The following is an 18723-nucleotide window of genomic DNA, read 5'->3' as shown; positions in this document are numbered from 1 at the left end:
GCGTTCCAACGGGCGGGAGTATGTTCGCGAACATACGCTCCAAACGACGGTGGCAGCATGGTCAGCTGCGCATCCGACACCAACCAACGCATCCGAGTCATCATCGACCACCGACAAGATAAACAAACACTCACCCGAGCTGACGGAACATCAGCGAGCAGCAGCGAGAGAGTGAGTGCGGTGAGAACCAACCGTGAGTGCTGCATCGAATGCCGTCGCCGTAGCCACCGTCATCATCATCATCGAGTCTCGTCGAACTGCAGCCAGCGGTGATGATGGTTCGTTCCACACGCGTCACGTGGGTTCTACGCGCGCGTAGAACTTTCCACGTGTTTCCCGAGCCAGGGGAACACCGCTATATAAACGCGACACGTTTACGGTAGCAGTTCAGTTTGAATTTTGAAGTGATCGATGAGCGTTCGCGTGGCTCGAACAACGCGAACTGAAATTACCCAAATGTAAATAGTGGCAGTTAGAGAATAAAGTAGTGAAAGTGTTAAAGTGATTAAGTGTTTCCCTCCCTATCCGAAATCCCTGTTCTCTATCTGCCGTGCCAAGAACAGTCCAGTGCTTTCGCCTAAAATTTCTTGTGTCCATTGCCGAACAATGCTAGTGGCACCTTCCACAAATTTTCAGCATTACGCCATAACATCCTTCAGGGTGGCTACGATGGCGGCCTCTAGCTATCGTCGGCCGGATCTTTGGCACCTTTAGGGTGGCGATGGGGATTATCGGGCGCATTACTCCTTCAAGGGCGTCTGGTTTGGTTACGGCTGTCCTTCTCCGCAATTCATCCGGTATTCCAGAATATGGTACTAGCACAACAATGCCAAGTATTCACACAATAATCTTTACACAGCTGGTGGTTTCTACTCGGGTCTGAAGCATCACAGAGTGCAAAATGAATCATTGACCTTCAGCGCTTCGGCAGTAACCCGATTTAATGAGACATAATGAGTGTGTCCCCGTTAATTAGTTCGTCATCCTGCCATCTTGATGGATCTACCGTATTGCCACCCCTCTCAGGCTATCAGCAGGATTAAATCGATCCACACAAATCTCAAAAAAAAAATCTACACTGAACTGAGAACAGTTAAACACTTTTCGACGTTTTGTCCTTTCGACGTTTTGTCCCTTCGACGTTTTGTCCTTTCGACGTTTTGGCATTCGACGTTTTGGCATTCGACGTTTTGTCTTTCGACGTTTTGTCACCCATTCACAAAATTGCACTATGGATATCTTCAAAAATTACTCCAGGATTCTTTCATAAAAAATCAAAGGACCCTTTCCAAAATTGTTTTAGCTAAATGGAATCATTAAGAAATTTCTCCAGGGCTTCCTTCAGATATGCCCTTAAAAATTTCTTCAGAAATTTATCCAAGAATTTGTTTAGGAAATTTCCCATTCTGAAACTTTGCCTGGGATTCCTTCAGATAGAAGACTTTAGAAAAAATCCTTTAGAAAATCCCTAAGAAGGAATCAGAAGTTTGTCCAGCGAATCCAGAAGTATAAATTTTGTTTTATTATAGAGATTTCCAGCCCTAGGCTGGTTCATCTTCGCATTCTGAAGTTCTTTTGAAGATTGTTTCAGAAATTCTTTCAGCTAGCGGTTTTTTTTCCGAAAATATTCCGGTGATTCCTACAGGAACTCATACAGGATTGCTTCACCAACTCCTCCAGATATTTCCTTCAGGGGTTCATCCAGAAAAACGAACAAGAATTCCCGCAGAGATTCTTGCATTATTAACTCCAGCGATTCAAGCGGGAATTGATCCAGGGATTCCTGCAGAAATTCATACAGAGATTCTTGCATTCCAGTATTCCTCTGTATATTTCTTCTGAAATTCTTCCAGCGTTTCCTTCAAGGATACCTTTAGAAAACTTTCCACGGATTCAGAGAATTTCCAGAAATGGTTACTTGCCATTTCAACAGAAATTCAATTGGAAATTTTTCATGAGATTTTTCGGCTTTCTCCAGCAATATCAAAAAAATCCTCCTGGTACTCTATTGAAGGATTTCTTCAAGAACTCTTCTAGAGTTTCTCAATAAATTCTTCTTGGAGTTCCACCAAGCGTTTTCCAGGAAGTTTTCCTTGTTATTCCTTCAGAAATTTCTTCAGATATTCCTCCTGAGATTCATTCAGGACTTTTCCTGGAATTCCTTCAAAAATACCTTCAGGGATTTTTACTGGAATTAGACTGGACATTGTTTCAAAAATTACTTCATGCATTCTCTTAGTAATTCCTCCATGGATTCCTTTTGTAATTTCTTCAGGGATTTTTTCGGAAATATCTCCAGAGACTCTTTCAGTTTTTTAAGGATTTTTTTAGGAATATCAGTATAAGTTGTTCCTTGGATTTTTCTTCGTAAAATTCTCCTAGAAATACCTCCTAGAAATACCTTTAAAAATCCTGCGGAAATTCCTCCAAGAGTTCTTCCAGCATATCCTTGAGAAATTCCTTCAGGGATTCTTGTAGAAAACCCTACAATGGTTCTTGCTAAAATAGTTCCTGCGATTCCAACAGAAATATCTCCTGTGACTTATACAAAGATTCCTCCAGAGATGTTTTTTCAGCAGTTTATCCCGAAATTTCACAAAAAAATACTGGAGGAGTTCTAGAATTTCTTAAGGAATCCCGGTTAAGGATATTCTGAATCCATGAAAGAACTCCAGAAAATACCTGTGGAGATTCCTAGAAGAAGTTTTAGAAAAAAAATATGAAAGGACAAAAATTCTTGAAATAATCGTTGGGGGACCTGAAGGAATTCCCTGAGATATCTTTAAAGGAATTCCTAAAAAAATCATGATAAACTTCTGGAGAAATTCTGGAAATAATTCCAAGGAAACACTCTTGGTGGAGTTTATGAAGAAATTTCTGAAGATATTTTTTAAGGAATTTCTGGAGGAGTTTCCTCCAAAAAGGACATTTTTGATGGATTTCTGAAGAAATCCCTGGAGAAATTTCTGAAGTAGGGTATTGTACCATTTGGGCAGGTGTACCTATTTTGGGCACTTGCCGCTATAACTAAGTCAATTTCAAACCGATTGATTTGATTTTTTGTACAGAGTTAGATACTGTACGTGCCTAACTCTATACAGAATTTCAAATCAATCGGTTTGAAATTGACTTAGCTATAGCGGCAAGTGCCCAAAATAGGTACACCTGCCCAAATGGTACGAGACCCTAATTCCAGAAAGAACTTGTGGAAATGCTTTGAAGAATTTCTTGTACAATTTCTCTAGATATGAGTGAAAATCCTGCTGAAATTTTTGAACACAGAAGCCCTGGTGGAATTCTTCAAGGAATCGCTATGAAAATATCTGAAGGTAAAGAATATTTTGAAGGAAACTCTAAAAAATGCCTGGAAGAACTGAAGAACCCTCTGCAGGTACTCCTAGAAATATTCCTTGAACAAATGCCAAGGAATAAAGCTCTGTAAAAACTCCTGAAGATTTCCTGAAGAAAGGTCTGAATAAATCCTAAAATGAATTTATGAAGCAGTCTTTGAATGAATACCTAAAGAAACTTAGGAACAATCCCTCGAGGAACTGCTAGAAAAATAACTCGTGGAGGAATTTTGGAAGAAATGCCTGAGGAAATCTCTGGAGCAATTCTTGATGGTATCAATCCACTTCCCAACCATCCCGACCCACCCGAATACCTGAAAGAATCTCTGGAGAAAAAAAAATCTCCATAGAAAAATTCATACAGGAATCGCTGAAAGAATCTGTGATGGGTCTCCTGCAGAAATCTCTAGAGAAAGTTCTGATGGAATTTCTAGGTGTAATCCTACAAGAAACTGTAAAGAAATGTCTGCCGGAACGGCATTTTTGGGAGATCTCTGGAGGCATAACTGAAGGAATTCCTTGAGAAACCCCTTAAGGAATTCAAACAAGAATTAATCGAAGTAATTCTGGAGAAATTTCTAAGAAAAATTGCTGGAGGATACTTTAATAGAATCCCTGAAAGAATTTCTTCAGAAATTTAGGAAGTAATACATGTACTAATTTCTGAAGCAATCTTTGAAATAATTTCTTAAAAATTCCAGGAGGAATTCTTGGAGGAATAGGCTAAAAAATATAATTTTGACAATGGACATGTATGTAATTTGGACAGGCACTGTGCTTTATGTTTTGTTCCGAAGAACTAAAAATAACACATTCTTCAAACTATCGATAATTGGATCAATCAGATCCTTTCTATTGATTTAAGTTGAAGACACGATTAAAAATTAAGAATTTACTTCAAAATCTTCCCAACCTTTCTGAGGTGGCGACTCTTTAAGAATTGTCAAAACATCTGCGGCCCAATCAAATTTTTTTTTAAGAAAAACAATATGATTTAAATGAACGAAACCAAGTTCTTTTCGTACAGTGACGTTACCAGAAATTTAGGGATTGAGGGATTTTCGACGAACAATGATACTTTTTTTTATTCGACACTCACATTTCGTAAAGAATATGCCATGAATATTCAATTTGAGTTGAAGCTGAAAAATAGCGGCGCGGCCGAAATTTTTTTTCTTCTGAAGGCGTTTTATACTGAAAATTTGTTGTTCAAGTTGTGGCTTTTGGGGATGGCGGTATATAAAATTAAAAATTGGTATAATTTGCACAAAATAGAATAAAAATTTAACAATTTTTTGGTAACATCGCGGCCCCCTAGACTGGCTTCACGGCCCCCAGGGGGCCGCGGACCACCGGTTAGGAACCCGTGAACTAGATGATCAACTTACGGTACAAATTTGTGATTTTTTGATGCACTTAATGAAAAGTTACAAATAGTTGACCAGTTTTTTTTAAATATGAAAATGTTGCCTGTCCAGATAATTTCATTTTTCGCTGTATACCTATGTACGTTTGCGAAGTACTGAGTAAAACTCGGTGAATTTAGCTATCAAGAACCATTATCTGAGAAATAATATAATGCTTACAGTTCATAAACATTTGATCATGCTACGCATTCGCATAGTAAGTTCTGATTGATTGGATTTTGTAACACATTTTGAATACAACAGTTCAAACTAGATAAAAATTCAAGGGCATTGCATACTTTTAGGCACACGGAGACAAATTTCGTTCGTTTGAAACAAAAATATTCATGTTTATTCAGAAAACTGATAAAATATTTAAAACTAAAATATAAATTTTTAAAACAAACTCAATTACATATTGATTTCTCCAATACCCATTGAAGATCCCCCCGTTCCGCCGTCGAGAACATAAACAAAACTCTCAAGTTCCAGCTGCATCACCAAACAAGTTTTCCTCTTGCAAAAAAAGGCAAGTTTCACCAAAAGTTTCCACGAAATCCCATTGATTTCGGGAGCGTATGTTATCTACATGATGTTGGCATTGAAAGTGCCACGCGGGAAGTGGATTTTCTTAGAGAAGGAAATAATTTTGTAAATTTAATTGGAAAACTAATATTTCCATAGGGCCGACCTGCCACAAAAAAACAAAAATTTTTACATTTGTTTCTAACATAACCAGTCAGAAGATACTTGTTTGTTTCAAAAATGGATTGAATTTGCTTCAAATGTGACGTTCGATTTGCTCCAAACAGTTTTATTTTTGTTGCCAGAACAAATTAACAATTTATTTGAGTTTACCTGGAATATTTTTGATTTTACCATGCTTTTTTCTGCGTGCATTTATCGGTGTATGGGGGTATCTGTTCCAATTCGCAAAATTACTTTCAATTCGTAAAACACGCTTCGCTAAGAGATTCAGGGAGGTATTTGGATTTTACTATGCTTGATCTATGGAGAATAAGCGGCCATTCTTTAAAAAAATACTCAAGAAGCAGTTTTAGAGCAGATTGTTTGAAGGCGTTGATAAATGACAAAAATATCAACAATTTTTTTTGTCTAAAAAGTTTCATATAAACTTGATTTGCATCAAAATACCTCTGAGATGGCTCTTCATATGCATTATTTTTAACTACGTATGCTTTTTGCTTAACTGATTGACATAATCTATGTTATAAGATTCGAAATACAATACCTCCCGCACGATCAACGTTTTCCGCATTATCAAAGATATCCTGTTTTACGGTAGCCAAATGTTAGATGCAAGTTACATGATTTCGGACATCGATTTGTTTTCAATGTTGAACTATCGCCGAAGTAATTGTTAACCAATTGAAAGAAATATCCTAATTCGCAACTGGATTTTTTCTTTTCTTATTATTCAAGTGAAATGGTATTAACAGTGCATTGAAGAGTGAAAGAAATACAGTAGCATGATCGGTTTTATGATTTTGAGCGAAAAATCGTTTTTTATTTTTGGCACAATGCTGGTGAATGCTTCATCTGAAATGCAGCATGGCCTAGAGTGCAGCAAAAACCTGATAAGAAAACGCCAAATAGTAGGCAAAGTTCAACTCAAAAGAAATCATACTCCAACCTTAAAACGTCTGTTATAGTGTTCTCAATCAAATGCCAACGCGAAAGAATGAAACTGCTATTACCCTATGCAAAAGCGATCATGCTATCGCTAGAGAAACATGCCTTACCAGAATAAGTTCAAAAAACGTCTGAGTTCCTATACGTAAATATCTTCAGTTCAGTTCAGTGAAGTGAATTTTCTGAAACATTTTTTGGCGTATCTAGTGAAATTTGCTGGCGCCAAATTGATTCTATTTATTTTGTTAATTTTTCTGCAACATTTTTTGGCGTATCTAGTAAAATTTGCTGGCGCCAAATTGATTCTATTTATTTCGTTAATTTTTCTGAAACATTTTTTGGCGTATCTAGTGAAATTTGCTGGCGCCAAATTGATCCTATTTATTTTGTTAGTTATTCTGCAACATTTTTTGGCGTATCTAGTGAAATTTGCTGGCGTCAAATTGATTCTTTTTATTTTGTTAATTTTTCTGCAACCTTTTTTGGCGTATCTAGTGAAGTTTGCTGGCGCCAAATTGATTCTATTTATTTTGTTAATTTTTCTGCAACATTTTTTGGCGTATCTATTGAAATTTGCTGGCGCCAAATTGATTCTATTGTTTTGTTAATTTTTCTGAAACATTTTTTGGCGTATTTAAACGTAAATTTAGAGTTAGGGGGGTCAAGTGCCCCCTCTTGCCCTTCTTTGCCACCGCCAATGTTCCCTATTAACGCACATTCCTCAGAGATTCCTCGCCATGATAAGTAATCGCGATTTCCTTTCTCGTCATCCCTTAGGGCAGACCGAAGACGACGCTCATTGTCCTGTCTGTGTTCCGAAATCGATAATCCCCGCAAAATCAACTCATACTCCAACTCACACTCTTCCAAATGTGACGCATTCATACGATAAAGGTTCGCTGTAAACTTGGCCATATTGACCAGAGGTTTCTTCTCACGTCCCACTCTCAAAAAAAAAAAACTCCAAAAATAATTTTAAATAAAAGTAATTTTAAAAAAATACCCTAAATTCAGAAATATTACACGTTTCCAAAAAAGAAATTGAAACAAATTCTAACTAATTTAACCCGCCCCATGTTGGGCGCCAAAATGTAACCTAATTGCTTGGATTCGGGTCGAAAGTATCCGCGATCCACGTGTCTGGTTACCCGTAGCTAGTGACTTAAGCGCCACCTTCAACAGAAGGGCCACTAGCACTGTTTATTTCCGGCCAAAGACTCTTCTCTGAGGGCAGGTTGTTGTTCCCAATCACCGTAAATTCACTTAATCTCCCTTTCCAAACCCAACCAATCTTAAACCAATCAGAAAACCGAAGCTAGAACTGAGACCTAAAATACTATAAAATCATCGCACTTCATGATGATGATGATGATGATGATGATGATTGTGTACCCACCATCAGCGCAAGGATTACCTATGGCTGCAGAGTCATACCGGAACGGAATGATCTACCTGATGGTTTGTTGTAGCAGGGTAAGCTAAATTCACTGGAGACCTTCGGAAAACAACATGATAATTGTTATCTCGTGACAAAGTCTGGCCACCCCACGAACATTTGCCCGGAAACCAGTTCATTTAACTTCCTTAGGCTACCCCTCCGAAATCCCCATATATGTCATGTTCAAATATAAAAAGTAATAATAAGGAACGAACTCACCGGGTAATCCTGACCAGCTGGTTTTCTATGTTTGGCTTTGGTCTCAGCATGCAAACGGTCCAACCATATTAAATGTGCACTCGTTCACACCACTCGCTGGTTCTCCGATCGTCCATCGAAGAATCCGAAAAAAATACATAAGCGAGAATACCCGACGCACTGAAAAACAATCTCTTGGATACTAGCATTTCCGAACTCGGAATAACGACGAACACGAGCACCACGATGCGGGCAATGTGGTCTCTTGCCACCGAGCCATCGTCGATCGTTTACATAAAGTGCGAACAAAAAACACAAAGAAAAATGCAAAAACGCGGTAAAGACGAAATGCGGCATGTTCCAGCCTCCGCGCCCTGCTTGTCACTGAAAAATACTATAAAATCATCGCACTTCATATCAAAAAACTCGAGCACTGATGGAGACGCATGGTTACTTAAAATGATTGAAATAATATTTACAAAAAAAAAAGGATTAACTCAGGCAATTGAAAGAAATTCAACTTGAAAACTTAATTCTAAAACGCTTCCCAAAGAAAATAAAAAAAAAAACTAAAGAAAATTCAAGTTCAATTTTTAAAATTTAATTCGCGAAAAAGTGTGAAACCAAAAACTAGGAACTAAGGTATTTAACTACTACGTGTATTTACAATATTTTACAAATTCCCCCAACTTTTTTCAGAGCTCATTCTTCTTCGAGTGCACAAAACTAAAACGGGCTTACTTGCTGGCCAGCTGGCTTGGGGTTCCAACGAAGGATGGCTTCACGTGGCGTCGACGCACTTCAGTTCCTCGGAGCGGTTCGGGAATCGCCGTATTCTAAGAGGCCGCAAAGCAGATTCTTCGGGAAAATTGTCCCGGAATCGTGGGTGGTGGACAGCTGCTTGCCAGTTAGCGACGACCGAGCGTGGGACGGCCACGTACTTTGGGCTCCAGACAAACACCCACGTTGAATGGGTTTAGCCACCTATTCAACGCATACAATTTAAGCCCAAGCACTCATCACTATTTCAATAAAAAAATTACCTTTAAGTACGGCCGATTTTACTTCACACTCTTTTTGACGTTATTGAACCGCTTCCGAATAAACTATTCAAAAAATCAACTTTGGGAAAACAATTAGAATTAAAATTAACTAACACTTAACATTAAGTTCAACTCACTTAACCGTTTTAAGATCTACTTTTACGTTTTCAAATCAACCACCTTGAACAACGGTTTCCACCAGAGTAAAGAGAGTTTGATATCAGTGCCCCAACCCCTTTTATAGGTTCAGCCCACTGATCAGTACTGTCTACTTTCCTGATTTCTGATTGGTCCAAATATGGTTTCCGGTTTTTGAAATTAATAGTGAATTTTGATTGGCTGGAAAAAGGGTTTCCGGTTTCGGGTTGTCTTTCCATAGTCTAGCACTTCTTCTCGAATTTCCAAATTATTCGAGTACGAAAGAAAAGCGCATAAAGAATTCCGCCTGCGGGTATGCAATGTACGTGCTTTTTAAAGGTTATCGTTTTAGTACTCGAGCGGACATACCGATTCCTACCACTAGGTGTCTCTAAACGCCACAACGATAAAACGAACAAACTGTTGGGCATACACGGTAAACCAAAATTGAACAGATTAAAAAAAGAATTATTTAAACAATTTTAAAATTGTTTTAATAATAACAAGCACATGTTACAAAGACATTTGTTACAACCGGAACACTAACAATACCAACAACAACAATTACAACAGCGACAACAACAATTACAACCGCAACAACAACAATTACAACCACAACAACAACAATTACTACCAGAACAATAACAATTACAACCACAACAACTACAACAACAATGGTTATAATCAACATAACAACAATAGCGATGATGTTAACAATAATAAGGCAGCAATGGAAGCAGAGAAATATAAGGAATTATGGGAGGAATCAGAAGAATCAAAAGCTCGATTAGAAAAACTGTTTCAACGTGACATAAAAGAACTTTATGAAGATAGGCGGGATGCTGCTAACGATATGGCTGCAAAAGAAAAGAAATTTGTTAACAAGTTGAAAGCTTTGGAAGCTAAGCTGAGCAATGAGAAAATATTGAATGAAACATTAAGCCAGGAAGTCACTATGCTGAAGATGCGAGAGGAAGAGCATGCTTTATCGGTTGCCGAGAACCAAACGGCAATTAATTCCGAATTGGAAAGTAAAGAAAGTGAAGTACGCAAGTTGAAGGTGCAACTCGAAAGCAATAAGAAGAACTACGTGAAGAAGTTGGCCGAACTGAACTTCACCATCCAGGAAATGAAGAAGCGTTCCGTGGAAGATTCTGATATTGCGAAGGAACTGGAGGAAGCGAAGAAGAAGATGAACAAGGACATCGAAGTACTGCAGCGGCAAATCTTCGAACTGCAAGCCACCAACGATCGGCTGGACAAGAGCAAAAAGTATATCCAATCGGAGCTGGAGGATGCCACCATCGAGCTGGAGACGCAGCGTACTAAGGTGCTAGACTTGGAAAAGAAACAGAAGAACTTCGACAAAGTTCTCGCCGAGGAGAAGGCCGTCAGCGAGCAGCATGCCAAGGAACGGGATGCCGCCGAGCGGGAAGCTAGCGAGAAGGAAACCAAGGTGTTGTCGTTGACGCGGGAGCTGGACGAAGCGTACGAGAAGATCAAGGACCTGGAAACGAAACGGAAAGCACTGCAGAACGAGTTGGAGTCGAAGTTTATGGAATTCGAGCAAAAGACTTTGGATTTGGAAAAGGAGAACCATCACATGAAAACGGTTATCATTAATTTAGAGCAAGAGAAAAGTGACATTTATTCTAAGTTTGTGGCATTCGAACGAAAGATTTTGAATCTAGAAATGGAGAACCATGGAGACGATTGTTAATAAACTTGAGCAAGAGAAGAATGACCTATCTTCGAAGTTTATGGATTCCGAGCGAAATATTTTGAATTTAAAAGAAGAAAACCATCGTATGAAAACTGTTATCATCAAGTTGGAGCAACAGAAGAGCGACCTTAGTAAACACTTGCCAGAATCTATTGATAAATCGGAAAAGCTACTCAATGAAAAGGATACGTTGTCAACTAAAGTTCAAGAACTAGAAGAAAATTCAAAATGTTTCAGTAGCTATGAAAAAGTTACACGGTTCAAAGGTCCAACTGGTAATTTTTGCGTAATTAAGAAGGAAACGCAGGAGAAATTGACTTCAACACTGAAACAAATAATGAAAGCCCACGCGGAGAAAGCTGTGAGCGAAAACTGCAATACTAAAACTCGATTGAAATTGCAACAGCCACAAGAAACAATCTATGATAAAGAGAACTTTTTTCAAAAACCCCAGAGCCAAATCAAACAACGAGAAAGTGCTCATGCCAAAGAGGAAGCAACTATTGCGAGTCTCGCAAAAAGGAAAGACTTCGAACCACTCGACAATCTTTTAAACGAGATAGATTCACTACTCGATTCTGTCTTTTCGGAAAACTATGAGTGCCTAACGGAATTCCTGTGGGATGACCACGGTTGATTTGAACCAAAAACAACATTTATCAACAATAAATATTTTTTTATTCTCGTAAACAATAATTGCAAATACCCATACTGACAAAGGAGAGCTAATTATTCCTCATACTGTCGATGATATTGACTAATTTACACTCATAATCAAATCATTAGGGATTATGAAAAATATATATAGGAATAGATTATACAACTTAGTTGATCAAATTTAAATAAAAATAGAGAGTGACTACATGATACCAAACACATTACCTATTACAGAAAGAGCGATTGATATGAATAGTATCAGTGCAAATATAAGCGAAAATCATATTCATCTGTCACCACTCAGGATAAAGTGGTAAATTAAATGAAGCATTGTACATTAATGAAAAATGAGAGGAATTTCATACCCTCTATAATAATAAAATGAAAATTTAATTGAAATGAGAGGAATTTCATAACCTCTATAAAAATAAGTGAACATTAATCAAAAATGAGAGGAATAGAATACCCTCAGTAAATATAAAATGAAACATTAAAAGGGAAGTAAGAAAGGAATTACATAACAAAATTAAAAAAAAAAATTGATAAACTATGAGCCTACAGCTAATTTATAACAATGAATGCGTCCGTCAAACTCAGTTTTTGAATGTACCGAAGGGCTGGAAAACCAGAGTAACTACTATTCTGTAAGGGCCATAGATATCAAAGAACAAAGAGAAATAAAGAATTATGGAGAGGAAAACACACCCTCTAGGAATACAGAAAATACAAGGAAATAATTGAAGAAAAATAATAAAGAAGAGGAATACACACCCTTCAGTAACATAATAAACGGAAAATATGAACGAAAGGAGAGATGATTTAGGTGAGGAAGACGTACTCCAATGATTTAATAGTACAGAAACTAAAACGAGAGCAAAATTAGGCGTTTAAAAAAAAAACGAATATCAAAACTTAAGAGAATTAAGAGAGGATTTACAAAAGCCCTCTGAAAATTTAAATGAAATTATGAGTAAATTTAAAACACAGAAAGGAGACAAAGCAAATGTCTACAAATTTTGACGAAAGAGGAAATCCAAAACCTCTACGAAATAATGAAATATTAAGAGAGGTTAGAGGAACCCATATCCTCTGTAAAAATAATATGGAATGATATTTACAATGTGGTTTTATACACAAGTTAATCAAGAGAAATGGAGTATACTTACAGGCCCAACCTACAACCTCAAAAGGGAGAGGGGTGGAGCAATGCCGGCAGCCAAGGACTTGCCACAACAAACGAGAAGGACGAAAAAGTAAGGTACCTAGAGACTCGGTGAGTTCATTTTATTTTTAAGCTTTTGCGGATATGCAAGAGAGATAAATAGATTATTGCCTTGCATCCCTGCAACATTATGATGTAGTATGTAAGTTTGTTGTTTTTTGTTTTTTCTCCGGCAGCGTCTCGAAAAAAAAATTTTTTTATTCATATAGTGAAATCCAGATTTGATGGAATATAAAATGCAAATTGTTTTTGGTTGACAGAAATGATCTTCTGAAGATGTTTCAATTGTGATCAATTAGTTTTTCTTTTCCCCTTACTTTCAAGTTTGTCACATAATTTGCCGAAGGCATAAGGCTAATGGAGTAGGCCAATTCATGGTGAAATATTTGATTAATATTACACATGTTAAACCTATTAAGAAAAAAGGCAAAAAAAACATTTTTCGAAAAAAAAAACAATATTCGAAAATATATATAAAAAAAACAATAGGGTGCCTGTACCAATTATGGCACTACCTAAAGAAAACTATTTGTACAAAAATAACGAGAAGACCAACGAATGTCAACAATATGTTAAAAGATAGCTTAGTTTCCATACTTTACAGGAAAAATATAGTGTTTGGGAGCTGGTCCGTACCTGTTTGCTCCAGTGGACTGTATTTGATAGCCTCGATAACGGTCCCTTGCATTGATCGAGGTGGACAGGATTGGTGATTGATTCGGATGGTTTCTTCCTCGGGCTTCGTTCAACTCAACACATCACATATGTTTTACTATTCATTGTCAAGGTTCGTTACACATTTCAACTCACTTTATTTAAACATCTACAACTACATTTATTAAACTAACAACTAATTACAACATTTAAGGACTCGGGACAAGTTTTGGGAAAATTCGGTTCCTTTGGCGACGTATACGACACTCCTCCCTTGTCGCATGTACTCGAATGTCCTACATTGGGTTCCTTCAGTACTCTCGTGCGCGATGCTGTACCGAAGGGCTCATCGATGCAATCTAACACTCGAACATATAGAAACAGAGCCAAAACTTCTTTTAGGACTTATTATAGCGTGGGCCAATGATAGGAACCCTGTACCAGTTATGGCTACATTTTTTAACTTCGGTTCCTTTTCGCACTATTTGCATGCATTCCTTATGGGATTAGCCATAACTGGTACACTATGGCGATATTAGGTGCAAGGAAGCCGAAATTTTAAGGAAAATGATATATTTCTACCATAATTTGAGCAAAATGTGGAGTTTAAATGAGGGCAACCATCTTATGTGAACGTCATCTGTTGTTCACAATTTTGTTGTTGTTGATTTACATCGTTAAAGGGTGAAAATCAACTATGGCGAATAATTGGTACTATAGCCATAATTGGTACACTTACCCTACTCGAAAAAAAAGGTAAGATATGTTCGAAAAAAAAAAACAAAAAAAAACATTCGAAAAAAAAAGTATTTCGAAAAAAAAATATAATTAAATGCCATTTTTAAAAGCTAACAAAATATAGTTCGTATTTAATTCGTACTTTTTAATCTTTAAAAATAAGGGAGTATTTCTTTTACTATTTATTTGACTGATTAACTTAATTGATATAGGAGACGGAATTTGAATTTTTCGTAGGGACAGAATAGGGTCAGAAGGATCATGGAGCGGTAGTCTGCGATGCTAGTAATGCCGACAAGGACGAGCCGTTGGGAGTTGCCCGATCAAGACAAACAAGGTTTACACGTTTGAAGGTGATGGTTTAGCGCCGATGGAGAAATGCTGGGATGTTGCTGCTTAAATTGCCATGTTAGACCGGAAATCCTAGTCTTTGATTTCAGGAGTAAGTTATGCATTTGGAATGGGAAGAATATTCCGAGCTGTGCCAAGGGAGGAGTCATTAGGCATCTGAAATGCTTCGCAAGAGTACTATATGACATGTGCCAGCTGAATCCGACAAACTTCACGGAGTTGAACGGTGACATGGAAGAGACACTCGACGAAACTCTGAGAGTGGTTCGATGGAATGGGAATGCTGATTGGTAGCTGAAACTACTCAACACATGAAAACGACTTTGTGCAGATAGAAGGTTACGTGCAATGGAAGGATGTTGATTACTATTTGGGAGGTACTCCGAGTTTAAAGATTATGGCGGTTGGTTGAGAGATTTCGTTCAATGGACAACCCTACAAATAACCCCTTTTATGTGCTTGAAATCTAGTTTCGGTCGATGAAACTTCTACTGCAACACAAACACGAAGCGGCATTTTGATAGACTCGAGCGTCAGGAGGAAGGTGAATCATCTTAGAGTAGGGAAAGAAATAAGGATTAGTTTAGTTCGTTTTTGCAAGATAATCTTTAACCCGCAAATGTATACGCTAGCCGAATGCCTACTGCAAGTTTTTCTTTGCTTCACAAATAAAAACTTAATTTAAGGGGGAGCGGATGTAGCGGTCCTGCCGACCGAAGGAAGCATTTCCCTCCCTGTATTGAATAATTCTAAAGATCAATGATCACCATTGATCTAAGAAAGACCCTTTATTTCCCCATGGTGCTCCACGCAATTAGTGGATTACATCACATGTGGATTTCACGGTCATGTTTATAGACCAACGCCGGTTAACCAAGAAACAAGCGATGCAAGCAGAGAGAATGCTTACTGCTTGTTGCTGGTTGACCTGGTGATATAACGTTCTCGCTCCAATGCCGGAGAAATGTTTTTCATTTAATTTTTGTTTCTCGCCCGGCAGCGCTGACTGAACCCCAACAAGGTCTCAGTCACGTGGCCGAATTAATGAAGCCAGAGCGGACGACGCCCGGTTTTTCTTTTCTCTTTTCTCTTATTTCTTTTCAGATCGGAAGAATGAGTTCTTGCGACGGCAAGTTAAAAGACCCGCGATTGACGCCGGGGCGTTGTTGTATTGTTGTGGTGCGCGTTTTGGACTGTCCGCGGGGTCCGTTTGCCGGCCGTTCGACGTCGCCTGGATCGTTTTGTTGTTGTTGGTTCTATGAGGTATTCTGCGCAAGTTTCGTGGAGTTTAGTGATAAGAAAATAAGTGTTAAGAGATAAGGGATTTCTTGGAAAAGTTATAATTACAGTGTTATGGCAAAGTGAAAGTTTGGCGTGTTTTTACGGTAGAACAAAAAGAAATCCGTGGTGATCAAGCCAGTGCCGTTTCAGCGTATACAATATGCACAAAAAGTTACAAAAAAAAAAAACGGAAAAAGTAGAAAAAAATGTAAAAATATTGACATTATTTTGAGCGGGAAATAAATTAAACACGGTTGCAATAGGTGAATTTGAATGACCCCCAATTGTAGAGGCGCTAAGTGAGATAAGGTGAAAATCGTTTGTTTACATCAAAAATTCAATTTTTCGTTTTCAAAATTAACTCATATTTTGCCTTGGTGGTTGCTATTTTCCATTGGTAATGGCTTCTATTATCATCAATCTCGATGCCCACGGCGACAGACACCGGATTGACCAGCTAACAAAAAATCCGGAAGTTTGCCCGCCGGAGGCATAGCAAGAGCCCCTCAAATTAATCACATAAGTTGTTCGTAAGTACCTACCGGATCTAAGCGCATCTGAAAGAGAATTAGATTTTCTTTTCAAAAAGTGCTCGTTTGTTTCTCTACGATGCGGAATTAGATATGAAAAGGTGAAAAAAGTGCAGTTTACCTATGCTGCGCAATGGCAAATAATGGCGAAGCCCCTCTTTTCATATGTTTCTCATTCCTGCCACCAGATGCGGAGGGATCGTTAGCTTCCGTTGGATTTACCTATAACACCAATCTAAAGTGCGGTGCTTAAATGAGCTCAAAAGCTGTCAAACCAACTAAAGATTGGCAAGACAAAGTTTGCCGGGACAGCTAGTGACTTATGTAAAAGATAACTGATGAAGATGATGTGACTTTAAAACATGCATTGATTAGCGTCAAATAGTTGAAAATAAAGTTTAAAATAATAAAACAACACTTCCGGTTGATTTCCAGCCGCACCCTTAAAATCTATATATATAAAAATGAGTTTAAAGTCACTTTGAGGCAACAAAACTCACGAAAGGCTGAATCAATCAGGATGACTCTTGCATGGATAGATTCGTATTCATGGTGACTGTGTTTATGTGTACAAAAAGTTACGAAAATCAACTTGAAAAGTAACAAAATTGATGGCATACTGATTTTCCATGAGCTGGGAAGAAAATCAACACGACCGAAACGAAATCAATCTAGAGTGCGGTGATATTTTGAGCTTAACAGTTGTCAAACCACCACAAGACGGCAAGACAAAGTTTGCCGGGACAGCTAGTGTTTAATAAAGTTTGTAGCGTTTTTTTTTATAGAAGTAAACTAGTTTGAAAGAATAGGAAGATTAATTTTAACAGTCTGTGTGACACTTTTGTCGAAGATGTAGTAGGCAATAAATAAATTGATTTCGCAAATGTCATTATAAATTACCTGCACAAAACATTGTGGCAAGAGTTGCGTCAACTACAGAACCATTCCTTTCGAGGATGTCCCTGTAAATCACAGAAAGAGAAACAATATTAAAAATTACCAATACATAATGAATCAAATATTGCTTTGCTATTATTTCAATTTCTTCTAAGTAAGTAAGTCCTGGCTCCCTATAGAGTTACGGTACTATTATCACTTTTTTTTGTTATTTTTAATATTATTATTATGCTAGAAATGCTGGAAACATTCACCTATCCCGGGCAGCCACAATATCAAATAAAGGTAGGCTCTGTGGATCTCATTATCCGGTTTTGTGTATATCCTAAGAAGACTGCTTCGGATGTACTTTCAGTTATGATGATTCAGGAGCCGCCTAACTATAATACAGGTTCCAAGTATCACCGCTTTCTGGATGATGAAAATTTTGGAAGGTTCCGGAAATAGTTGCATAAAGCTGTATGTACTGGGATCACGAGATCATTAAAGACTTCCTAATTCTTGCTAACAGGCCCGACATTGTGGTTTACGACAAAAGGATGAAGCGAACAACCCTCATCGCCATCGAGTCACCGTTAGACCATAATGTCCAATCAGCATTCTTCGGCAAAATAATCAAGTACCACCACCTAGCGTAGGAGTTGAAGTACACTGTGGTGCATAATTGATCGTACAAACGCCGATTTTCAAACAAATTGGTCAACTTTGAGATAATGAAACGGTTTCGTAGGACGTTTCACTGTGGGGGAAATCTCTATCGATGTAGAGTAATTATATGAGGATTTCGACTGGATATTTGATCGATTTTTCGCTTGGCTTTCACAGTCTTTAAGTCAAGAACGAATTATTTTCTACTCTCCCGACGTTTCAGCCGAAGGGTTTTGGGAAAGGCCAAAACTCTTCGGCCCAAACGTCGGGAGAGTTGAAAACAATTTGTTCTCGACTTAAAGACTGAGAAAACCACCCGAAACATCGGTGTAGGGTAGGTTCACTGCCGGGGAATATCCGAGTCGTACGCGAGATGGCAAGTGATATAGGCACAAGAATTCTCCAATAATGTGGAAGGGACTTGAGCGCCACACCAGCGCAGAGAATCGCCTGACTGAGGCCAGACTGGTGCCAAAGGGCTCAACATGGTGCAGGAGTAAGAATAATAAATTACTACCTGAAGCAAAAGGAATCACCATACGAAAGATTGCACTAATCACTAACAGGAATCGAAGGGCTCAGCATGAGATGAGTCGCTGAATGTGTGAAGATCGTAGGAGCCGAAGGGCTCAGCACGTCTTAAAGAATAAGGACTGTTCCACGGAGACAAATTTCGTTCGTTTGAAACAAAAATATTCATGTTTATTAAGAAAACTGATAAAATATTTAAAACTAAAATATGAATTTTTAAAACAAACTCAATTACATATTGATTTCTCCAATACCCATTGAAGAT

At 38.0% G+C, this 18723-nt stretch overlaps 1 protein-coding gene across 4 annotated transcripts in view; it reads right to left on the bottom strand.

The window, feature by feature from the left end:
• LOC134285324 (glutathione hydrolase 5 proenzyme-like) overlaps nt 1–18723 on the bottom strand; it is a 441742-nt gene that overhangs the window by 219220 nt on the left and 203799 nt on the right. For all 4 annotated transcript variants that reach the window (XR_009996291.1, XR_009996293.1, XR_009996292.1 and 1 more), the window contains one exon: nt 17283–17344. Coding sequence is in view for 1 of the 4 variants with exons in the window: in XM_062845898.1 (XP_062701882.1) it covers nt 17283–17344 (62 nt within the window). In the remaining 3 variants the exon portion in view is untranslated. The remainder of the gene's footprint in view (nt 1–17282; nt 17345–18723) is intronic.

This window comes from Aedes albopictus, chromosome 1, assembly GCF_035046485.1.
Source record: "Aedes albopictus strain Foshan chromosome 1, AalbF5, whole genome shotgun sequence".
NCBI classification, from domain to species: Eukaryota; Metazoa; Arthropoda; class Insecta; order Diptera; family Culicidae; genus Aedes; species Aedes albopictus.
Note: the sequence above shows the minus strand (reverse complement) of the source record. Positions and strands in the feature narration are given on the sequence as shown.